The following is a 26,547-nucleotide window of genomic DNA, read 5'->3' as shown; positions in this document are numbered from 1 at the left end:
AAGACATCATTCTATAGGGCGATATTTTGATACCAACCTCCTTATACCAATCACTCTACTAACTGCTTTGCAATCAATACATGGTATGCCATGAAAATAACTATATCATTCTAGGAATGGAACACAGCATAACTTTGAGATTTTTTTTTTTTTTTTTTTTTTTGGATGGATGGAAAGTAGAGATCTTCTCCAAAATACACAAAATCAAAATTGAAAGAAAAATAGAAAGTGCAGTTATAGCATGATAAATGCTCACTGTAATATACAGGTTGATATAAGCACATTGAATAGTACAGCAATGCCATCCCACACAATCATAAATTGCATAACATCTGACAGGATATATGACTTATGACTAAAGACACACTGACTCAACAAACTATGAAACCAGCATTCATTTGCAAGCTCTGCAACAAAAGAATCACTTTCCATCTGAGGTGCATGTTTCAATCATCATAACATTGAAAAAAAAAACAACCCACAAAATACGTTGGCGTGCAGTGAAAACTTGTTCTACACAGATCTGATATAACAAAATAACTGATATAATGCACTCATTCCTTGGGTCCCATCGGCATAAATTCCTTTGTTTCTCTTCCTTTTTTTTTTTTAGAGAGAGAGAACAGAACAGTAATTTTCAGTTGGGATAGCCTTTTTGCTATCTTTTGTTGCTTTTTTCTACTCTCTATGAAGTCTAGGACAAACATACTGCAGCTCACTTTTCTTCCTTTTTCTCTATTCTTTCTGATGAAAAGTATGGTGCCAACTGATATTGCATTCTCTGTAGATTTACCTTAAACTAAAATTTTCAACATCTTTCATTGTTAAAGGAGACCTCCGGATGATTTTCAGATTTTTACATTTGAACAACTATATTAAAATTAGTTATACTGAGGACAGAGTTTCAGAATATATGATAATTGGGATGAAGAATAAGAATATTTTCAACATTTAGGACAAATTGGAATGAACAAGGATGATGACATGGCAGAGTCACCATAAGAATGCATGAGTTGTGGCTCAAGGAAGCAGAACAAAAGAAGGCATGCATAGATTATACACAGGTGAACTCGCAAGCAAGCGGTATTGTAATGGAATTACACTGCTACATTTCTGAAATATGTGAACCTCCTATGTCATCATCCTTGTTCAGTGTAATTTGTTAAAGGGTTTTCGAAGTATTGTTTCTCTGCTCAAGAACCACAATAAAATTCCACAAATCAATACATGGAGTTGTCGATTTATGTACTACATGATGTGAAATTATGAAAATCGTCTGGAATGCCGCTTTAACCAGTCACTTGTCTTTGGTGCGGTCCCATCAGCTGCAGGATTGAACCAATCATATCTATATGTTTGTTTTTTTTTTCTCCGATCAGGCCAGCTTGGGAATGCCCCAAGAAGACAATGAAATATATGTACATACAAAAAATGTAAAACATGTGCCATAGCCACCTCCCAATAGTTGTGTGGCAGAAAAACACATCATTTTTTCCCCCATATGCTGTGGGATTACTACCTTCATATTTGTGCTTTCGCGCATACAGCTGCAATATTTGATACCACTGGGCAGGAAATAACATTATTATGCATGAATATTACATCTCCTGCAAAATGCAATTTTGCAGGAAAAAGTAATGTATGTGAATACATGAGTAGACACACACTTTTCATGGCTACGATAGCAAACAAAAATATCTCAACATAAACTGACAAAATTTGCACCTTTTTTCTGACAGCTAGCCAAAAGATATTAAAGATTAAAAAAAAAGCATAGGCATTTTTCTCCTGATTTCCATTTATAACCTTTTCTCTCTCCATTTTTTGACTCTCTTAAAGTGAGGCAGTTGTCACGAATTAAAAAAAAAAATGTTGTTGTTGGTACCTCAAATGAACTACTTTCACCAAAAGCAAACTTTCAAATCACCAGATAAGCTCGTAATTTTTTGTTGAAAAAGTGTGAATCTGCATGGTAAATATGCTAATGAGCAAGTCTTGGCGGAGGGTCCGACGTCACCGAGGCACAACTCTTCCCAGCCGTGTTCTGCTCGTTATGCGTACGCTAATTGTTATGGTAATCTTCGCTCTGAACGCCAAACTCAGCTAGACGGAGTACTGTATAGATTTTCCCCAGTAACTGGTGGGGAGGAGAAAAATCTTTTTGTGTGTACATAAGTATGGTAAGAATTCGCGCGCGAGAGGGGTTTGTACGCAAAGTAGTATGCAATACGGACAGAAGCTAGAAAAGGACAGTGCCTATTTGATGTCAAGTACATGGTATATTTGATTTTAAAGATATATATAGATGTATGTTTACAATATTAATTGACATGAATTATATTTAACTAAGCTTGAAATATTTTGTTTAAAATAATAAAATCACATATTTTCACAATTGCAACTGATCATTTGAACACTTAAATTGGTTTTTAGAGGCACGCCTGTCAACTTGAGAGTAGGGCATCAATGACGTAGGATCTTTTTACAGGCTCTTACATGATCGCCTGCAGGAATTATTTGTCGAAAATCGCGTACGGAGACAGTTTTTAATTTCCACTCGTATAAACTGGTGAAAGGTTATATTTTTTACTATTCTTAATTATCAGTACAGTGAAAATCTCAGGACTACCTCCCTTTAAAGAGAAAATGAAAAGTAGAGCAAAACAGGACGATCCTTTTGACCTGGGTAGCAACTTCCTCATGCAAATTTCTCATCCAAATTTTGCAGCCACTGCCTATCGCAATGGGGTATAAAAGCATATCATATAGAAAATATAATGATCTTTAAATACAAACTTTGGTCCCAAATATTACTGTGATGCACTTCACAGGGGGAATTCCCTCAACCATCAGGCACTGCATCCATTGACAATTTCCTCTTTGTACATGTAAGTGTCATGCGGTGGGAAAATTTCACATATCTCGTTTTCACTGATGTGAGAGGCGGCTGCTTTCACTAGCAAATGAAAAACGTGACGGTCCTGAGAGAAGCTCTGCAAAAGCGTGAAAAAAGTCCACTCTTATACCTACATTTTGTATGATGATTTCACCATGAGAACTTGCTACACTGTAACCTACAAACTGAAAGCTTACTGTAACACTAACAGAAATCTCACTATTAGAAAATCCATGTTCACGGAGGTCCCTTGACAAAAAAAAAAAAACAAGCAAAATACTTACAGATGCTACATTGTGTAATATCCAGGTACAGTAGGTCTAGTTTATACATTCCAAGTAGGTTCAAATCAGGTTTTGTGAGAGTTTTGTGTTCCAATATGCATTTATACTTAGCGTAAAATAATACAAAAAAATGAATTCAACATACAAGTAGACAAACATTAATTTCAAAAACTGATACAGAAGAATGTAAAACAAAAAGAATATTATAGCTACACAAGGCTGGATTTCACCATTCCCATCTCACCCCCCCCCCCCCCCCAAAAAAAAAAAGTACTAGCATTCAGAGAGGATGTGATTATTCTATCCATCAAAAATTTAAAAAAAGGATTTGAGCATATATGTGAAAAACTCACTCTGTGGAGATTATGCATTATACAAAAATATACAATTCAAGACACACAGTGCATAAAATATCAATATCTACAAAGTACTATTATATCTCATTTAGAAGAACAATTCTAATTTTAGATTTGGCAAGACTTACAAAAGCCTGAGACTTTGACTGAAACACACACATGATTGAATGATCAACAATTAAAAAATCAAAAACAAAACAAAACAGAACTCTTTGTGCTTCAATCTCTGCATAAATTTGAGGTTTCACAAGTCGCAGATTAATGACAGAAATTTAAAAGTAAAAAGACCTTAAGAAACACCAAGTGGAGTTGTAGAGATCTTCTTTCTCATGCGATCTTTGATCTCTGACAGGGAATCCAGTCTTTTCTCCTATCTATCGACAGAAGGGAACTTGCACCAGTCACCTCATCACTGTGTGGGGGCTCGTTTCGTCTTCATAATCATCTTCAATCACGAAAGATGCCCGATTGTTGGCGATTCACATAACTTTCATGCATAATCCCAAAGAACGAAACAAAGTAAAATAAATGAACTTGGAAAATTGACAAAGAGGGAGCTGAGAGAGAGACAGATATAGAGTTCGAGATAGAGACAGGAGCAAACGAACTTGGTGAGGACCTGCTGACTAAAAGTTTATCACCACGATACAGGATATTCGAAATTGTGCATCACGTGCCTAGGCACAAACAGAGACTCAGAGCCCAGCTGCCATGCTGCCGCGAATGAGTCGGATGACGTCGTCGTAGAGAACGCTCTTTGCGTCCATGGCCCAGATGAAGTCGAGATGCTCAAAGTTTTTGATCTCCTTGTTGAATATGAGCTTCCTGATTCTGGGAATGAGGTTAGCGACGTCCTTCGGGTCGGCCAGGAAGTCGTCGTCGCCCCAGAAGAGCGCCACCGGAACTTTGAGGTCCTCGACGTGGTATTCTGGCGGTGTAGTCTGCAAATGAAAGAGAGGCAGCCTCTTCCTGAACATACAGTCTGACCTTGATTACATGGCCATCTCTTACACTAACTTCTCTATCAACCAGACGTGTTCATGCAGTGAAGACGAAAAAGTAAAGTTTCAAAATTAAAACTCAAATAAAACATGCAAAATTTACCTTCTTTCAATATTCTCAACAGAAACATGAAACAATGTTTCAATTTCCATAAAACAAGCATAATTACAAGAAGGCTACCATAGATCACACCACCACTGCGGTGTGTACACTACCCACTCAGTACTATATGTGACCCTGCACCTCAAAAACAAACAAAAAGTCGCCAGACATGAATTTTTAGTTAAGAACATATTCTGAAAGAGCAGACTTTAAGCTTTAAAATGATGTATATCTCAAATCAAATGGACTCTCCTAACCTATCTAAATACTGGAAAGAAAGCACAAACTCAGGAAAAGTGTGAACTGAGAAAAGAGGCTCTGAAGTACAGTGTCTATTCAAGCGCTTTAATCTTTACCAAACCGTGCTGGCTGTGCGATGAATGGGAAAAAAAAAACAGGAAGTAAACCACCAGAGTAACAACAATGAAGATATTATTAGATTAAAATGAAATTAAGCATGCCTCATTAACACATTCTGTCCATAATTAATGCAAACTTCCAAAGCAGTAGCACTATCCTTTCAAAAGTTATTAGAGTTGAAAGTGAAGAGTGTGGACAAGGTTTTTCAGAAATGAAAAAAGGATTCCAAAGGCACACCTATAATCACACTAGTCTACCAAAAATGTTCGAGATAAACTGCTTAAAAAACACACTTTCCTACCCGTTTTATGATACCAAATTTTAGCATAATGTAAAAGAAGACCCGCTCTTTCAGAAAATGTGAAAAAGTCAAGTTCGGCTAGGTTGACCCATTTCACTTATTTTCAGTCCTCACGCAAAATCAGTGTGTGCGACTTTATGTTCGTTTTGAGGTGCACGGTCACATATGTACTTGTACGTGTACATAAACATTGTCTCTTCAATATCTGGCAAAATTGTTTTACTTTCCGGACAGGCGCGACAGGGCCTGATATTAGAGGTTTGACTGTACCTACACGTACAATGACCCCCACAACTTGTTCTCTTGCAGCATTAGAGGGGGCAATGGCCAGCGGAGACAGTCTCAGAGCAAATGACACACTTAAGAGCAAGTCCAAGATAACACGCGCGTTACGTATGGGACATTCAGAGACTTTTATGACCTGAAAAATAGTGTTAATGGCCTTTGATCATATTGAACTTTATCATAGTGATTAATATCTAGGAGAAGTATAATCATGTAAAAAATTGAGAAAAATGACCTTGACAATTATATTCTAGAAGAGAAAATATGTGCCGTCACGTATGGGACCAGAAAAATTTTGTTTATTTGAACATTTTTTTCAACCTCAAAACTCTCTGAAAGTATTTCATTCTACAACTTGTAACTCACTGTGATGAAAGTCACAACACTCAAGATTATAACAGGTAAGTTTCATGTCATTAGGCAAAAAGCTCTAATTACAGGTTCTAATTAAAGACAGACATGACGTGTTACGTATGGGACAGTTACGTATGGGACACTTTGTCCCCCATTCATTTAGTGTGTGGAGAACCACGTTTATGAGTATTTTGCATAATTATCGAAGTAAAATCAGTTGAAACTACTCAAATACTGATCCAGATCGTCAAGGAAACAATATTCCCCAAATATTCACCATCATAGTCATATTCAATCAAATTTTTATATTTTTATGACCAACCTGAGTATGCATGCCCTTTGTCCCCTATTCGTTTAGTGTGTGGAGAACCATGTTTATGGGTATTTTGCAAAATAATTTTGCAAAATACCCATAAACAAATTTTTGCATAATTATTGAGGTGGAGTCAGTTGAAATTACTCAAATACTGATCCAGAATGTCAAGGGAACAATATCCCCCAAATATTTACCATCATAATCATATTCAATCATATTCTATATTTTTTATGACCAACCTGAGTATGTATGCCCTATTTTTATCAGGACAGTTACTACTAAAAAACTGAATAGTTTCAAGTGTTTACTTCCATTGATGAAGGGCAGTTTGCCATTTAGTTTCAATAAAAAACAACTTGACACAAGAAATATTAATTTTAATAGATGAGCAATACCTGATGCGTGGAATTCCAGTAATCGAGTAGATGTACGATGTATGTCTAGCAGTCGGGTCATTGATTTGAGTCACACCTCAGTATGTATACCCATGAATTTTGATGTGGCTACTATTGAAAACTAAATAAGGACAATTTGTGTATCACTTGCAATAAAAAACAAAATCATTTTACCTTTTTTTTTTATAACACAACCGTTTCAAATTGGATCTCCATCAAATTTACTTTGAATTCCTCTAGTCTTAGAATTGTATGCTCTTTAGTAATTCATATTTATTGGTTTCCAGTCATCTCATAAAATGTTGAAAACTGAATCCCCATTTCTACAAAAACTATACCATCCCTTTAATGCTGATTTTCATAAGTGTATTTTGCCATCTTCCCCTCCCCCTTTCTGAAAATTGTTCAGTCAAGTACATGTATTGTTTCAAGTGTCTATATCTCAAAAAGTATCTACAAAGTTGGGATGCTTTCTTCAGGATGATTGACCATTTGTGTACTGAGAGACCTTCCCAGCTAGCTACATGCATTTACATGCAATATATATGAGGATGTCCCATACGTAACACATTTGTCCCATACGTAACATTATTTCAATGCCTTATAAAAAATATTTCTTTTACTGTTTTTTCTTTTTTCTGTAGTATTTAATTTCTCCAAACAATAAATTAGAACCTTCCAAAAGGGCATTCAAATAACCTTAGCAATTTCAGAATAAACCTAAAACTAGAAATGTCGCTATGGCGACTGGTATGCCTCCGCCATAATGCATGATTCTCCTAATAGGTCTATAGTACATGTGGACAATGTGTGATTACATTTTCACAAAATTGGCAAAATATTAAAATGACATGTTTGTCACAAATGTATCAAATGTTCACCTTCTTTGACCTATGTTTAATTGGATGAATAGGAGAGCATGTATTTGGGGATTTAAGAACTTTAACTTCGACTTTGACCCTTTCATAAGTTTACGCACTTGAGTACTTGTCAAGGTATGGAAAAAAAGTGCAATTTCTGTATTGAACAGTAAATTGTTATCATTTTCATCTGGCCTTTGATTCATAAGAGAATCAATGTCAGGCAGAACATACATAAATATGTACTAAGTTTAAAGATAACTTGAGCCACTTCCGAGATATGAAGAAAAAAGTAAGTTCAGCACTTTCACTCGATCTTTAACCTTTTGACCTTTGACCTTCTTGGCAAAAAAAAAATCCCAGACAATCTCTAGTGGGTTATACATGAATACATCAAGTTTAAAAAAAAAATAATCTTGCTGGCATTGCATAAATACAAGGGAAATAGTAAAATTTTGAAGTATTGCCCTTGACCTTTGACCCCTGACCTTTGACCACATGAACCCCAAATTCCCTAGATAACCACTGCCAGTCAGTACATGCATATATACTTTGTTCCATAGAGATACCTTGAACAATTTCCAAGATACAGAGAAAAAAGTGAAATTTTAACATTTTACTTGACCTTTTGACCATTGACCTTTTGACCTCATGACCCCAAACTTTCACCAGAGAATCTTAATTGGGTAATACATGTATACACTAAGTTTCAAGAAAATATCTTCAGGTATTGCATAGATATGGGGGAAATAGTTAAATTTTAAGCATTTGACCTTGACCTTTTGACCTTTGACCTTGAGCATGTGCACCCAAAAGTTGATAGGCACAACTTCACCCCCTGATACACATACATGCCAAGTTTCATTAGGATACCTCAAAAGGTTTTGATAGTTACCCTGTCCACAAAATTCATTACGGACGGACGGAAGGACGGACGGTTGGACGGACGGAAGGACGGACGGACGGACGGACGGACGGACGGACAACCCGAAAACATAATGCCTCCGGCACCACTTCGTGGCGGAGGCATAAAAATGACCTCATTTTGTTACGTATGGGACATCTCATGATAGGACACGAGCTAATTTGCATAATCATTTGCATAATCCCTAAATTTTCATACCAAGTTAAACTACTTGATAAACTTCTTATGTCCACATATTAATCAAATATCATTTGCTTTCCTATAAATATGAATATAAAATAAATATGAATTTTCATAAATGTCCCATACGTAACGCTGTGTTTTACATTTATGCAAATGAAGCCCTTTAAATTTGCATAAATTTACATAATATCATTTTTTCCTCCATGGAAATCAAAACTTCAACTCATAAGCTTCAAAATGATACCAAATATGTCAATACTGAGCAAAGACGAAATTTTGCCTTCTGAGGGGACCTTTTCTTGGACTTGCCCTTAAACATACAAATCCTTCCTGATACTGTATGAGCTGAAATTTTCGCGTACAGATATTTTCGCGAATTGCTAGTTGAAGGACATTTTAGCATGTTGTTAATTTCGCGGTTGCGAAGGTCGAACTGAATTTACTTATTAGTGTGTTGTTATTTTCGCAGTTCAAAGGCGATTCGTGAAATTCGCGAAAATAAAACCACTGCGAAAATTTCAGCTCGTACAGTATGCCAGCACCTAAAATTAAGGACGATGTGCATAGTGTACCCACAGAAGCATCAGTGGCTGTGTCATTGATCATTATGACATTATATCACCTGCGTATGCAATTACACAATACAGACTGCTGAACAAGATTCTGACAGTTTCTGATAAAAGGCACTAGAAAGCTGGGAGTATTCTTAAGTCATAAGGTGGAAACATGCATCCGAAATTCATATCAACCTGTATGAAGATGAGCTGATTTTGCAACAACATGCATTTCCCACAGACCCCAGCCTGAGTAAACTCAGGACTCGTCTTCAATGGGTTAAAAAAAATGAAAGAAAAAACAACAACAAAAAAGGAAATATCCTATTGCTTACCTCTACATTTACAAAACAGAGGTGTACCTGTAAATTGCACAGGCCTACATTCATTGTAACACTAGATTACTTACACTGTTATATCTGATACGATTTTGTTTCCGCCCGTAGTCGTACATCTGACACTTTCCTGAAACAACCATCTGTTGAATGAAGAAGATGAAATGAACAACAAAAATAAAAAGAGAGTCTTATCGCAGACAGAAGGAAAGAAGAAATGCATAAAGTTCTTTCTTTTCTTTCAAAAATTAAAATTGTTGTTTCTGGTGAGCACTCTCGAATTTCCTGTTGACTCCTGCTTCACTCAATCTCATATAGATGCCAAGCATAAGACCAAAGACATTACCGTAAAAGCGATTATTTTTGTGTGTACACATTTTTCGCGTATGAGGTGGTCACAGACATTTTGGCGAGATGTTGTTTTTGCAATTTTACACCAAGACTACCGTAACTGCGCTAATGCCTGTCCATTTGTGGTAATTTTATGTATGGTTAAATTTGCAGCTCAACAGTGATTCCCAAAACTTGTGAGAATTGAACCCTCAGGAAAATGACAGCTTTTACAGCAGGAGTCACGGAGCTTGTCGTATTCTCAATGCCCAAACCAGCTGACTGACTATCAAGTCAAAAGAGAAACATAGGTATACGATACACACAAACACACAAACACACAAATTCTTGTTTTTGAGTGCCAGATACAAATGATATATATAACTGTGAAACTGGGTGAGCTACTCAAATCTAATGTCAAAGTTGACTTCCTTGAAAAGAGCAAAATCACATATGTAAAAGCAAAACAAAGAATAGGTAAAAAGAATTTGAAAGGGGGATTATAATTATGATAATATGAACCAAAATGATCTGAAAGATACAGTACTTGCAAGTGCAGTGGTCCAGAAAGATCACCTCCTCATCAAATTTGCATAACTATGTAATGGTGACTAATATCACCACTGCATATGAATATGTGAAACCTAAACATTCCATAACTTTCTTATATTTTGTCTGATTTGTCGAAAATTTTCACTAAATCTGTTTGCTACGTTTTCCTTGGATATCTACTTGAAGATGGCGATGAGTTTCCCTTTAATGTGGTACAGAATGAAAACAGTGGCAGACCAGGAATTTGTGAACATGTTTCTTTTCCCCACCCAAGTTTGGTGCCAACGTTACCTGTATGAAGTGCTTCATGTTCTGCAGGGATGTTCCGGCCGGCTCGTTGGACACGTAGACCTGGATGCGGGATTTGTTCAGGTGGTGCTCGCTGAAGCCCGCCAGCATCATGAGGAAGTCGGCGCAGAGAAATTCCGTCGCCGGAAAGGCGCAGATGGTGCGTGCCGCGAGGTCGTTGGAGATGAAGTTTTGTGGCAGGAACTCGTAAAGTCCAAGGAGAATGAGCTCATCCTGTCACCACAAGACAAAAGAAGAACAAGGAGAAAATGTGAAAGGGATCATATAGTTTTGGTTGAGACCTAATTTCAGGTTTCTAACATTTTTTTGGTGAGATAATGAGAAACATCTTATGAAATATGAAAGAGCATGTAATTCTCTGAGGGATTCAACGTTTATTTCATGAAAATCGGTTTTGAAATGGCTGAGATATCCAAAAAAGAGCGATTCTGATAAAGTGTGGGACCCACACTTTATCACGATCGCTTTGTTTTACTTCGTTTTTGGATATTTCAGTCATTCCAAACCTGATTTTCATCAAGTAAACTTTGAATTCCTCTTAAAATGGTATGCTCTGTACTATATCATGAGTGTTTTCTTGGTATCTTGCAAAAAGTTAAAAGCCCAATTCTCATCTGCACCAATACTGTACCATCCCTTTAAAGGACAACTTCACTCAAATATTAAAAGGAAATGTGAATGCACCACTATCAATAGAACACATCAGTGACGGTTAAAGGAAAATCGGACAATCCATTCAAAATTCATATTTTGAGCAATACCAAAGAGCGCTTGTCAGTAAGAAGTCGAGGAATTGTGTACTTTTCATAAAATATTAAATTTTGAGGAATTCTCTTGATATTTTCTTTGTCTTGTTGTAATACATATGTGACACTGCATTTTGTCTTCTCATCCAGCAATGGCTGCACAGAAACACTAAAAATTCATAATGTGAATGCACTTGTGAACGCACCATTTTTATCCAAATTTCACTGATGTGTTCTCCTGATATTGCTGCATCCCCTCAATCCATGCATTATTTTAGTGAACTTGCCCTTTAAACTTTAGCTTACTGCCATGGGAACCTGGGATACCACATGCTAAATCTATGGGGAATTACATATTTCAGACTCAAAGGTTTATCAGAGTGAAGACTTCTTTCACTGAACATAAAATTCTTCTTAAGGAAATTAAAACAGAAAGTTGATGAATACAATATCTGGCATCATTCCTGCACATGTAAGGCTATTACAATATATGGCTTGGTCAGAGCATGTAGCATCAACCACCTCAGAAAGGAAACAAAAATAAAGCAAAAAAACCCATAGAAGTGGGAAAAGGGGAGAGGAACAGCATTCATACAGGAAACATCCACTACATTCTCCAAATTACCCTCACTACAAATACATGTAGCACAGTTAAAAAGACGAATAATATTAATCATGGAATTACAAAGTTTAAATGCTCATGTATCTGATATCAGTCACATGAGCAGCTAGCAAAGTTCATGAGCTCATGTAATTTCCTAAAAGTTCATTTTCTTGATACAAAATATTGGAGAAAAATATGAAAAAACAAAATCCTGGGTTGAGTGAATGGTTAAACATTGGAACTTTAGAATAACTTGATGTAAAGGTTATGATTTCTTCTTTATGTATTTTTCTTTTAATTCAAATTTTGTGAAGATTACATGGAAGACACTTGGAGGCATTTGAAGTGATGATATCACCACTCTATTGAATATAACCGATGGTCTAAAAAGATATGAATTCTAAGGCTTGGAGCCGTATTGTTTTATTACCATTTTTTAATATCAATCATCATTTGCGTTTCAAATGGTAGACTCAAATATTCTCTTTCATGTTAATTCATTCATATGCAATTGTTCATTTTGGTTTAAAGTTCTAAATCATTGATTGTTAAATATATACGTAATTCCTAAACTGGTAGCACAGCTTGAAAGATGAAAGTTCCTGTTTTCCTCTCAAACTGGCAACTTTGTGTAAACTTCTGATTTTGAGGAGATGTAAAGAATTCAACTAGTTCCATCTAATCTTTCTCAAATCTGACATACGGTGTATTGAGGGAACTTTGCAGGTGACAATGCAATTATGACAGGTTGATTACATTTCTGCAGCAAATTTCCCCCAGGAAGTGTGCTTGTGACAAATATCCGATGCTCTGTGAAAACACTGGACATTTCCAAGTTCAATAATAAAACTTCTTTTTGTTTGATTTCACCCTAACTCAAGAAGTGCACTAAAAATGAGGCGCAGTTCCTTCGATACTGCAATTAGTTGGACTTGTTCAAAGTTGCACTACAAGAAATGAAGTCGTATCTCACTGAATGTTGTGCCATCTTTGTGTTATCAACAAACATCGTACCCTGCACTCAATATTCCTTGACTTGTGACACCAAAATACCTTAAACTATTTTGCCAACCCCATTATGCAAATGCTAATTGTCCAAAGTGAACAGATTTATGTTAAACATTACCATGTTATACCATCTGATTCCATGTGATATGATACAAAATGCACATCTACAGTATTTGTGACAAATATTCAACTTAGGAGCATGTTCCAAACTTGGATTAACCTTTAATCTTGGAAATCTCTGAAGCAAAGTGATAGGAAAAAAAAGAATCAACAGGAAATCAAAACTCCCAATGGGACTTTTTATTGGCACTAGAGGCTAGGATTGATGGACTGGTGCCATTCTAAATCAAGAAAGAAAAAAAAAGCCCTGAAAAAAAAGCCTGTAAAAATTACAGCAAAACAATGTTTTTTTTTTTGTTTTTTTTAATGGATTTATGTTATTATGTGGCTGTTATACATGCAGAACCACATCCTCATCTATAGTAAAATTAAACAAAGAAACAAACCTAAACCAAACGAAACCCTTGTTCGAAACCCTTGCGAGGGAAGTAGTTTCTAAATATAAAAGATGCATTTGACCCTTTTGTGCTCATGCAGTCGGCGGCAAATTGCCAAACTACAGTCTTTTAAAACTACCGGTATTCGGCAAAGTGAACTCCACAATTGGCCTTATTGTGTAGTAGAGAAACCAACACAGAAAGCAAGAAAGACAAATTCTCACATGAAGGCCATTGTGATGCAACAGGAATTAATTGTGTAATCGTTGCAATCTCTATTCAGCAGCAAGTAGCCTCGGCGGGAAGCCCGTGTCATGTGGCTTCATTAAAGCCTGCTAGTAGGAAGCAATAAACTGCAAACAAAGCATGGCAAAGGGACAAATTTAGCGTTTCCCTTGAAAATGAATGCTCTTGGCATCTGAAAGATAAAGATTAAGAGATCTGACAAAGTGATGTTATGATAATGGGGTCTGAACACGTCCAAAAAAGGGTTAGACACTGACCATCCTCAAAAATGGTGTGGTGGGAATCGGGTGTGCTTACACAAGAAGGCTGCTACCTATTAATTTCAAGCAACTTCAAGGAAGCACATAATACTTACAAGTGTGACAATTTTAGCTGAAACTACAACTGTACTTGTTAGCCAATGGTGAACTATGAACTCTGACTCCAAGGCCTTATGCAAGTCTTCACGTTTGTACTTCAAGTGGTTTTCACCTCTAAAACAAACTTTTGTCAGTGCAGAAGTTTGCCGAATCTGTACCATCCTGATGAGATACATGTAGTTTTGAGGGTAGGTTTACATTATTATAGACATCCCAAAAGCGTGGATTACAGTAAATCCTCTTCATGTTGCTTTGTCAAAGAATAAAGGTGTATGAAAAAATACCTTGGTCCATTCCTTGCCAGAGCTATCTATCCCCTCCCCTCTCACTTACTAATCCTCTTTAAGCAGTGGATGGTACTAATGCTGAAAGACCTAAAGGGTGAGATTTGTGAGATCCCATGCTGTGCAGTGCATGTGTCTGTATGAATCAATGAGAGTGCTCCATTTCTATTGTAGCAGCTGTATTTGTTCCGAAAGTCTAAGCTAATGAACATTTTAAAACTCTTTAGCCCCTGAACTGCCCACAGTAATCCTTGTGTGGGTATGGTGTGTGAATATGCACAAGTGTGTGTGCGTGTTTTCACTTGATAAATATTGTTGTGCCCAGAGTTAGGCAGAAAGTCAACCCAAGACTTTAACATACAGTTGTACTTGAGTAGGACAACTTCTCACTCGACCTGTTAGGAGGTCCGCTGACCCTGGCTGTCCCCTGCCTAGATTTAGTTTTATAGCACCTTTATTCATGTAAAGCTCCCTGTCTGAGCCAGGTGTCTGGCCTAGCTGACCATGTGGCAGTTACTGGCAAATTCATGCCAGGTAAGCAATTAGACAGGAAGAAAGACATGTACATGTATATGAGAAAGACATATAAACTAGGTTTGAGAGAGTCTGTGGGACAGTTCGCTCGGATGGTGTCTGTAAACAGTTCGCCGGAGCAGACAAGTGCTGCATGAAGTTAATAAAGTCATCTCTTCCTAAAATGAGACATGTGTGGACATTGCACTGATCATCTCTGACTAACTTACTGCTGTCTCCACTCTGATGAGGTTGATATTGTAAGAAACCTCTACATGCTCAGAGGTCAAAGGTGAGCCAAAACTTGAACTTGGAGAAGAATCGGTATTAAAAGAAGACAGGAACGAGCAGGATTTAATTCAGAAACAGAAACATAATTTGAAAACAGGAATCAACTCACGACCAGGAGCTCTATGACTCCAGCGTAGATGAGATCCCTGAGGCCAATGTTGATGTGGGCCACCGTGTAGACTGGTCCTAGGGCGATGAGGGTGGTGACTTTCCTCCCCAGCTCGGGGTTGATGGTGAACCCCGTGAATGCGATCAGCGTCCCCTGGGAGTGGCCCACGTAGGCCAGTCGCGACTGGCCGGACTTGCTCAGGGCAAAGTCTATCATAGCTGGGAGGTCGTACTTTGCCATTTGATCCCAGCTATGAGGAAAAGACAAATGAAATGTCACGAATGCAGCACTCATTTTCATCATCAATACATTAGTTATCCATTGCAAGATATATCTTCTATGTTTGTTTGTTTTTTCCTCCTAATGATAGAAAAAATTTTTTGCATCAGACTGTAGCCAGCTTTAGATCGGCGATGTGAATGCTATTAAAGATGATGATGCAGCCTCCCAGGTTGGACAATGAAAACAGCTGCGCAGAACACCATACTTTTGCCTAATCAGCGTCGCCTTCTAATAGCGTTTGCATTGCAGGTCTAAAACTCGTTATACCTAAAACATGCTATATGTTGTTTTATACAGTAATTCTGCAACAACAACATCCAGTACAGAAAACAACAGAGGCTAAAATGGAAGAACAGGCATTTTACTCTTTCATGAGGAACACTATAAATGAATTTAAAAAAAAATTATAAAAAGGACACAGCACCAAACCACAGAAATGTAGTTATTAGAACTTGATGAGTTCATGAAGGGAAGCAAGCTGAAGCAGCTGCATGGATGTATGTTAAGTATATGTGACCCGCTACAACAAAATGATCCTAAAGTCGGGCGAGGTCGATTATTTGAAAATTGCATAATATAATCCCCTAATCTTTCTGCTTTAAATTGATATATAACACATTTTATAAAAATAATCGGCTGCGGAGATATCGATGTTTAAAAGAGAGCATGTCGAGACGTCTGGAAAAGCACTGTTTCGAGAAAAGTGCCCTAAAAGTCTTCCTTTCGACGCAATCACGATCAAGGGACACGCAAGTCAGTTTTCACCTCTGGACAATAGAAGGTAAGCCCTAGCAACCCCCGAAGAGTACATTCAAGCACATCAGCGTCGGTGGTCTCCTCACCAACCAATCAGTGACCAGGATGTGAGAAGCGGCTGAGCATAGCGCACCCCGCCCGCACGTGCACCAGTCGACTGGGCAGTGTGCGAGCTTCACGCTTCGGTTAACAGCAAGCAGCAAACTGACCAATGAGATCACTCTGGTTGTTGTTAGGGGCAGAACCTATCTGTGGCGCTCAATCCAAATTTTCGAACCAGTTTCTGCTTCGTTGAAACGCCAAAAAACATGGCTCAGAAAAACGCTATTTTTTAATCTTTCCTTTGATCATTTTGCTTCAAAATTTCGACAGATGATAGAAGACATGTTAGACTCCAATAATATATCAAAATCAGAAAATCGTAAGTTTTGACCAATTTTGATGCTCTGACTTCAAACTCGATTTTCACAGCTTCGACAGTGCGTGACTTTAGGACCTTTTTGTTGTAGCGGGTCACATATGTATCTCTCAATAATTCACAAAATTTGTAATAGCCTTTTGCTGTATTTTTGTATGATCATCTACTTGCCTAAATTCCCAAAATTCTTTTTGGCGAGGACTCAGTGAGACGTGCTTCTTGCTGTACGTGTTCCCTCGCATGTTTCCCATCCACACGTCATAGCCCAGATCAGCCAGGATAAAACCAAGGCTCTCGTTGGCTGGATTCTCCACCCAGTTCGTCGAAGCAGCCAATAGGCCATGCTGTAAGAAGACAACGGGTCTGGCACCTGTGATAAGTAATAACAAGACTGTTAATGACTTATAGAATGCGACATTAATCTGAACAAGTATGGTACTCACTACTGTAGTGGTTTCTCTCTTCAATTGCTTATCCACTCGTATTACACATTTATATTGATTGAATGTCAGGAGGGAGGTTAACCCCGTCGCGGGGCGCTGTAACCGTATGGGGTCGCTGCTGCGGTTAGAGGGAGGTGTGATTTGATTCAAGGAATGATTTGGTTGCAGATATCCACTTGTCTAGTTTATTCTCCTCTTTAAAGTGATACTGGTATTTGATATCTGATATTAAGAATATTAAGTATGTGTACCCATTGTCCTTTCGGAGGTTATGTTTACATAATAATGAGCCTCTAATTATGAACACTTTTTACCAATTTTTATTGAAACTAAATGGTCTGAAAGACTTTATTAAAAATTTGAGGGGAAAAGGGCATACACAAAGGGTGACAAATTTCAAGCACATCTTGAGCATTAGAACTGAAAGAAAAAAGAGCTCTACAGTGTATTATGACTCCCTGCCCATCTTTGTTACTTCCCAAACCAAATCTTCACATTTCTATCGAAGAAACAGAAAAATAATATTCAATAGTACTATTTGGATTCTCAGAACAGACTCAATTTTCACTTCACAATTGAAGATGTAGATTTTCTTGATCTCGTAAGAAATTAGGTGTGTGAATCCATAATTCTCCAGAGGCAGTTGCACTCGATGATAGAACTAATGTAAATGTATGCATGCACACAAATGTTTGTAAACCCTGTTAAACACAAAAAGGCTTCAAAACTCTATAGAGACCTGTTCTGAGTCAGGGACTTTGGACAGTGTGTACAATGCTACAAGGTTTTCTGCGCCAGTTGGCACTAAGAGCACACAAAAGGTTTACATCACAAACCTGTGTCGTTGCCTTTGTTTTTCCCGTGTGGAATGCGAAAGAGTCCCAGGATGTAGCCGTCCTCAGTCTGCACCTCGTATTCCTCAATCGGATAGCCTTTGCTCCAGACAAGACCACTCTAGTTACAAGAAAAAGAACAACACACACGCAAAAAGGCAGGATGAAACATGTGCAATTAATATTGCTGAAAAATAATACCAAAGTTGTCAGGAATAGGCAATAAGAGAGACGATGGAACACGGAAAGAGACATCAAACAGTTTTTCACTGTTTTCTACCCATGATTTATATGTAGGGCATAAAAGCACATGTATGAAAATGCTGAACAAAACAATCAGGTGTAATATCTACAGGAGCCCTTCAGACAGAGAGAGACTTTCGTTATTATTGTTTTAAAAATACATGCAAGGAATAATTCTCCAACTCAAATTTGACTAGTAATTTTAGCTGATGAACAATATTTCAAGTGGTATCCCGTACATTCTTATGGAATAAAACTAATACAGAGGACATTGTAGTTTGTGTTGTGTAGCAGTGGTGTAAAAATGCATAGCAAATTTCGATGCAGTACTAGGAAAATTAATCTCTGCACATGCCATGGAAATATCAATAGTTTAGCTTCGATTTCCGTCAAGAGAAAAACAAGAAAGAATTGGTATTTACAGAATCTATCAGGCACATGAATTCTGTGCGTGGCTTTGATCTATGTGTACATTTAATGACACATGAATGCTCAATGCTTGGTTAATTGCTTGCTTGTTTCTAGATTATTAGGTCCACTTCAAACTGATTCTATTCAGTGAGTACCCTTTAAAAAAAACCTCAAGGTATTAAGCTAAGTTTCGGAAAAATCTCTCATATGCGCTGTACTTTCGATTTCTCTTTCTCTTTCTCTCTCTCACTCTTTCCCTCTCCAGCACACAAGTACCGGGTAGTGAAAGTGCACACTAACATTGACAATTAACTACAAAGTCATTTTGTTTTTCTTGGCAAAAGTATTCATATTGTAACTCTACTGGAGCTTGAACTTTCTTGTAATATTTGAAGTAAGCCGACAATTCTTATTTGGAAAATCTTTTCATTGTCACATCTTAAAAACATACAATTTAAGGGCATAAACGTACTGCAATGTCAAGTAGTAACAACAACCCTTTCTATACTGTGCCTCAATACATCCCTCCCCCCCCCAAAAAAAAAAAAACCCACAAAAAGCAATGAATAAAGTATAGTTGGAATTTCGAACAAAGTAATGTCAAAATCAATGAATTCCACAATGCTGTAAGGGAGAACTGAGTCAATCTCCAATGAGATATTACAGTCAGACGTTTAGGACTGGCTGATTTTGCTATGTACAACACATACTTCTCATAGACCCCTGCCCGAGTATACTCAGGACTTGCCCTCAATTCCATGGGTTACTGTTAAAGTGGATATTTTCGCGCGACTAATTTTTCACACTTAGCGGGGTAAGAGATTTTTGCGTGCTTTTAACTCCGCGGAATTAAGATTTCAACTACTGGTACATACGGCAAGCAAAAACATTTGCATGCTTTTATTTTCTCGCTAGTTTCGGGTTGCACAAAATGCGCAAAAAATTTCAACACCGTGAAAATTTCCACTTTTAACGTAACTGGGAAAGTGTCACAATGCATTTTGAAAAAGTGTGTAGCTGTATCACAGCGTAAGATTATTAAGTGATTAATCGAGTAAAAATGTCTCCTGGTTTAGGCAAAGTCAGATCAGGGAGGTGAAAGAGAGATCTTCTACCTCCCTAGTCAGATACAGTACGAGAAGTTTCTTCGATTCTTCAAGTGCGTAATGCCACCCCCCCCCCCCGAAAAAAAATACATACATCCTGTATTTTTATACAATGTACTGTATAAGCTGTTACTTTCACGAGGTTTAATTTGCGCGAATTTCGCGAATCACAGTTGGATCGCGAATTTAACAACATGCGAAATTGTCTCCATGCACCTTGTTAACAGAGCATTAACATAAGCGTCATCGTCGATACAACATCTCGCAAAAATTTCTATGATCTCGTCATTCACGAAAATATTTGTACGCAAAAATAACAGCGCATACAGTACTACATACTATACTGTGTATGCGCCTTGAGCACTCTACAGAGTGGTCCTGACACAATGTAAGTCACTATATTCAGCTTTTTGTATATCATCATTATTATTACTGTACCTCTCTTATCTTCATGATGTTCAGAGAAGACAAGCAACATATACACTGCATGAATGTGAACATCAGTTTTGTTTGTCATTATAATATCGATCTCTTTGAAATAAGTTGTAACATTAGAAATAGAATGCAAGAAACAATGACACCAACAAATCATCTTTCATTGTAATAGGAACCCCCCTTACCCTCCTATGACAACACTGACGTGTACTGTACAGTCACGTTGCCACATTTTACAAATATATTACTTGTTTGTTGGCATGTACATGTACAAAGGTGTATAAATGTGTGTACCAGGCACATTGTGTTCTTGGGAGATAACAGCCTTGTTTGAACTCTTGAATGGACTTGGAACTCAAAAAATTTATACATTTCAAATAAAATGTAACTCTGCAACAAGGGAGATTAATAATCTTGTGCAGATTATGTGTACTTGACTCATAAAGAGGGTCCAGGCTTGTTTTGACACGCTTTTATCTCTACATTTGGCTCACATGTCACAAGTATCCCCACTATCTTTTATTTGTTTGTGGGTCACTTTATAGGTATCATCTGCATGCCTCGTGTAACCTCACATGTATCTCCATACTATGGGCAAGAATCTTGAGAAATGACGCCTGCTCTTCTGCATAGTCAAAAGAAGGAACCCACAATTGCCAAGTCCCCCCCCAAAAAAAAAAAAAATAAAAAAAAAATAAAAAAAAAATAAATAAATAAATACCAAGAAAACACAATGAAATAAAGAAAAACAACCATTTTACTGTGTTATATGCGCGAATGTGATTGTGTGACTTTTGTTGACTGTATACACTGGTACATGACTACGATTTTCATACAGTTGTAAGTCGCTGTATTTCTAAACAATGACAATGACAATGACAATGACAATGTCAATGACAATGACAATTTTATCATCCCTTGTCACTCTTGTGGGTTATTGGGAACAACCATGAAGAACTTTGTATAGAGAATGAATAAAAACAAAATAAACTAAAAACTAATATCTCACAGTCCTTATTTAAACAAAGACAATTCACGAGATAACACAAAATAATGACTGACGTATAATCAATTCATCAAAGAAACATCAAAATCAGTGGGTATTCCAGGCTGGCACCAGAAATATGTGAAAATCAATGAAGTTGTAAATAAAAGTAGATCTGTCCAATTGTGCATTTAAAATCTGACAAGAATCATTGCAGTAGTTTTGAATGCCTAGTGGCTATCTAAAATTATTCATTATTTAATGGCAAAATTTTACCAAATTCCAGCAGGTTTGAGGATTATTATGTAGAATTACAGTGTAAATAGCTGTTCTGTTATGGCCTGGTAATGAAATGTTTTTTAAAGGAAACCAAAACACACAGAGAAATGTGGATTGAGTGAAAGCAGCAACGTCAGTAGAACATCAGTGAAAGTTTGAAGAACATCGGACAATCGTTGCAAAAGTTATGAATTTTTACAGTTTTGGTGTTGGAACCGCTGGATAAGGAGACTACTAGAGATTATGAAGTCACATGTGTGGACAACAATATAAAGAAAATATATAACAGGAATTCCACAAAAATTCACTTTTCTAGCATAATGAAAGAGCACTTGATTAACCGCTTTCAGAAAGCAGAGGGAATAATTGCTACCCTTAACATACACTATGTCAGTATCAAGTTGATGGAATGTGTAATTTTCATGAAAATTTTCTTCTTTTTTTGTGTGGAATTCCCTTCATATTTTCCTTTATGTTGACCACACATGATGCCATAACTTTTGCAACGATAGTCTGATTTTCCTCAAACTTTCACTGATGTGTTCAATACTAATGTTGCTGCTTTCACTCAATCCACATTACTTTTTTTTTTCTCTTTGGGTTTTGGTTTCCTTCAAAGAAATGATTTCCTATCATTAATAAAACAAGGAGACCCGGAGTCTCGTGCTCAACCGAGTATCACAAGTTCACCTTCCACACATTCTTGCAGACTCTTAAACTATCAGTACAGTATAGCCAACTTATCTCTATCACTTCTAGTTCTAGCTAGAAGATATTTAAAGATTCCTTTTTGGGGGTTTGGGTCCCCCAAAAAGCCCATTTGAACAAACTGAGATCCTACGCCTGCCAAGTTCGGTAAAAATCTGTCATGGTGTTTTCAAGAAGATAAAAATGTAAAATTTAGACCCCAATTTGGACCCCCTTCATGCTCCAAGAAGGGGGGGGGGGGGCACCCCTGGATCTGCCACATGAACAAAGTTGAAACTAGAGTCATTAATGTACTTACCCATAGTGCATATTAATGTACGGCTGTAACTCTATCACTTCTGGTTCTAGAGAAGGTTTTTAATGATTCCTTGCTTTTTGGTGTGTGCATGGGGGGGGGGGGGGGGGGGGTGGACCCCCTGGGGGTGATGTAGAATGGTGTCCATTTGAACAAAGTGAGATCCTATTCCCTAAGGATGATACCTGCTAAGTTTGGTGAAAATAGAAGAAGCATGCTATGAAAATGTACAATTTAGCCCACAATTTGGAGCCCCCCTCCCCTCCAAGGGGGCACCCCTGGATCTGCCATAAACAAAATTGAAAATACAGTCATCAATGTACTAACTCATAGCTTTATCACTACTGGTTCTAGAGAAGATTTTTGAAGAGTTCTTAATTTTGGGGGGTTTACGACCCTGGTGCACATTTGAACAAATTGAGATTCTTTCCCCCTAGGGATGCTACCTGCCAAGTTTGGTGAAAATCTGTTATGGGGTTTTTAAGAAGAAGATGAAAATGTAAAGAGCTTCACACAAAACGGACGTGGGACGAAGAATGATGGAAATAGCTCACTTGAGCCAAGAGCTAATAACAGGACAATGAAGTTATTAAGTAGATGATGAAATTTGTCACCCAGTGCATGTGTATCACATACACGCTTAAAATACACATAGATGACACAACCTCTAGCTTCAGGAAGAATACTATTTGAGCATCTTCCAGAAACAATTGGTAAGTGATGAGTAGAGCATCTAAATCTATAGAGAATTATCTCTTCCCTCTTGGTAAGTTCAATTAAATATGTCTAAACATCGCAGTTTAATGATTGCTTAAATATTTGGTAAATTTTGGAATGAGAATTATCAAATATACTAGCAGATGACAAGTCCTGTCTATGCACGCATACAACTTGTATGAGATGAGTTGGCATTCTACAATTGTTTTGACCCAATTGTGACTAGTTAGCAAAAACACAAGTGTCCCACAGGTCACTCGTTCCTGTTAGAGTCAGAGAGTTAAGAGTTCCCCTCTCCCATCCATCTAAACAATACAAGGAATAAAAAAAGACAAAACAATAATAATAAAAATATCAACAGCATTTATGATTAAATTAATGACTTTAATCACAAAAACAGAAATGTATAGAACTTGGACAACTGGATAGTACAAACATTACATCATATAAAGGATGAAACACTTTTTTTGTGTGTGTGCTTGTGATTGTGAAAAGACAGAAACCCTGCAATTTCTAATTATATCATACGCTAAGACCTCATTATAAAGTAACCCAGTGGCAGTTTTACTTTCGGCAGAACTACTGTACACAGTAGCTTGGGCACAGTAGTGGTTACTTTTGGTGATATACTATTTCGGAAAATTGTTTAATCTGTGGAGTTTTGTTTGCACTGTACACTGTACATGTACAGAGTAATTGTCTTGAGAAGATGATTAAAACATTGTACACATCACACAATTACTCTAAACCATCAGCTCCGAAAGCTAAACCAAAAATCACTCAATATCATGTGTGGCTGAAACAGAATTACCGTCACAAATGTAACAATTAAAGCCTTTCAGTATCACATGTCACAATGATTTGTTGTTGCTTCTGGTTTTGAATAAACCCTGAGGAGACAGGAGTGTCATCTATCATCATGCAGTGGATAACATGTACACACGCAGCTGCACACTGTGTGGCGATCCTAAAGCAACTTCAATTGGATGGAAAAATATTAATAATGACCCCTGACCATTTTTAAATTTAAAAGCAGCTTTCAAAAGAAGAAACTTGTACAGAGCATCAACTCCCCTTTACTGCTAAGTGTCACATTGTCATCTCGAGTGGTCTCAGTTTTGACAAGGAAACATCCATGTCACCAAATATAGGGCTGCCAACACTGGAAACTAGTTGAGAGTGAGACTTCCATAGGCCAATGCTATAATTAAGGAGCCAAAATGAGTGAGATCAATAGAAATGCATGCAAACGAAATAAAGTTTTAGAGTAAGAAAGGACCAAAATGAGTGAGTCTCACGCTCAATGCGTGAGAGTTGGCAGCCCTGCAAATAATTCTTGTCATTTTTTCATGTGCAATACAATTTTGCCTTAGCCTAAATACCATGCCCTTAGAAGGTCAGTAGGAAACACTGACCAATGCTTTATTCAACAACATAACTAGAGTGTGCTGAATGACTACATCCAATTTCAAGCTATTCAATCTGCCAGTTCCTTGAATGTTTACTATGGAGTTTGAAGTTTCTTGTTTGTTATGTGACATGCCATAAAAAGTGAGTCAGTGTGCTTCAATACATTCATAAAACTTCAAAGCCTTTTCACATTCCAAGTGACATGATGATGAATTCTCATCTGTAACAGTTTGCATTCTTGTCACTGTGAATCAAAAACATTAATTTTGATTAAAATATAAAATTTTTGATTAAGACATAGAATTTTAAGCTTTGTTACCATCACTTTACAGCTGCAAATTTCTTCAGTTGTAGAGAGTTTGGGAATTCCCTCACTCTGCTCATGAACCTCCTTTCTATAATTCTTCTCTTTCATGCTACTGAAAGAATTATCTTTCAGACATAGGGCACACTGCCAGCATCAGATCACTTCACAGTATAAAGCTGAATGCCCACAATGCTCTTGAGTATTTGCCATTTCCAGTGCCCTTATTCCCAAAATTCAAGATTATAGAAAAAAAGAGAGATCGGAGGGGAAAAAACATTATTGATTTGTAGGCAAACACGAAACCAAATAAAGCAGGGCATATACAATAACATACTTCCCTTACTTGCCCAAAGTCAGAGGTATTGAAGGCAAAATCATAAGGTGCCCATTTGATGGATTTGTGCCCACTTTGCTTGCGTGCAAGTTTACAGTACACCGTAGGTAAGCCAATGATCCCATGCAATTTGAGTTAATAAAATTTATAGCAACCTCCCAGCAGAGCCAAAACTAATAAAGACTAAGAATAAGACATTGCTATTAGGCAATAGGAAAAGAAAGGAAGAGAAGAAAGGTCACGAGAAAAATACAGTGGCTGCTATCTTTTCATTGACAGATCAGCATTTATTTACCATATTGTAGCGGTCATCGGGGTCAATGCGTGAGGTGGACAGCGGAGGAGAAAGTGCTGCCATTACAGATGGGTGACTGTCCCTCCACTGGTCAATCATTTCTCGCAACTTAGCCAGGTGCTCCGAGGATCTGATGCGCTGGAGAAGCCTGTCAAGCTCGACCTCATCCAGGTCGACTCCATCATCATGAGGAAGTTGCTTTGTCAACTGAAGACTGTCTGCTACTGCCTTTGCTTTGTTAAAATTCTGCATCCATGACTCGTTCTTATTCTCAGCATGGAAGACAAATGCACTGACATGCACTGAGACAAAAAACATCAGCTGAATGATCGCTAAGAGTTGAGAAGCTGCCATTGCTGACTGGATCCGGTTCTTTGCTTTCTCAACTCAAACAAAAGTATTTAAATTTGGGCAGTGAAAGAACTAAATTAATTGCAGTCTTTGGACATCACTACTACTGCCTATTTAAAAACATATCATCTTGGTATGAGAGTGCAGTGTTCTGCTCCGAACTGTCGTTAGCTCCCTTCTTCGCTTTCTACCTAAGCTAAGGACAAGGTGATGGGCTGAGCTGACCTCCCTCGGACCCACGGCCCTCCTCTAGACTAGAGTCTATTACAGTAATTAAACGGTTAAACCTGTCGCAGGTGGCTGTCCTGCCTGGCTGGTGGTAGTGGTACTGGGCCAGCACGGGGGTTGACGCGGGTACGTGGCTGGCGCTGCTGCGGGTCACCAACGCAACGCAACGATTAGCCCAGCTTTCTCCTTTAAAGCCTATTTAATCGCCCTGTCTGGAGCTCCCTCCATGGGGTATGACATCGTTGTTCGGCTGGTAATTTCTGATAGACGACTAGATCTAGATCTAGTTGTTGTGAAGTGGCAGCAACAAGAAGAGTCTTGAAAGAAAAAGTCACGCGCAGGCGCCGGCTGATCG

At 37.7% G+C, this 26,547-nt stretch overlaps 1 protein-coding gene across 1 annotated transcript; it reads right to left on the bottom strand.

Annotated features, from left to right (window-relative positions):
• Window positions 1–4,231: 4,231 nt before the first annotated feature.
• Window positions 4,232–25,779, bottom strand: LOC139740974 (gastric triacylglycerol lipase-like). The gene is made up of 7 exons (XM_071651559.1): window positions 25,614–25,779; window positions 18,092–18,209; window positions 16,984–17,182; window positions 15,357–15,606; window positions 10,682–10,912; window positions 9,583–9,651; window positions 4,232–4,477 (listed from the first exon to the last, which is right to left on the bottom strand). The coding sequence occupies exons 1-7, from the start codon at window positions 25,710–25,712 to the stop codon at window positions 4,232–4,234; spliced, it is 1,212 nt and encodes a 403-aa protein (XP_071507660.1). The 5' UTR covers window positions 25,713–25,779.
• Between the last annotated feature and the right edge of the window lie 768 nt (window positions 25,780–26,547).

This window comes from Diadema antillarum, unplaced genomic scaffold (assembly GCF_040938485.1).
Source record: "Diadema antillarum isolate AM-2024a unplaced genomic scaffold, OU_Dant_1.0 seq00000893_RagTag, whole genome shotgun sequence".
In the NCBI taxonomy this organism is placed as follows: domain Eukaryota; kingdom Metazoa; phylum Echinodermata; class Echinoidea; order Diadematoida; family Diadematidae; genus Diadema; species Diadema antillarum.
Note: the sequence above shows the minus strand (reverse complement) of the source record. Positions and strands in the feature narration are given on the sequence as shown.

Coding starts and splice junctions, on each gene's coding strand:
- LOC139740974 (XM_071651559.1), bottom strand. CDS start 25,712: ATGATTGACCAGTGGAGGGACAGTCACCCATCTGTAATGGCAGCACTT. Junction 17,183..18,091: donor AAACAAAGGCAACGACACAG/GTTTGTGATGTA, acceptor TACTTATCACAG/GTGCCAGACCCGTTGTCTTC. Junction 15,607..16,983: donor AAAGAATTTTGGGAATTTAG/GCAAGTAGATGA, acceptor TTTTCCTCATAG/CTGGGATCAAATGGCAAAGT.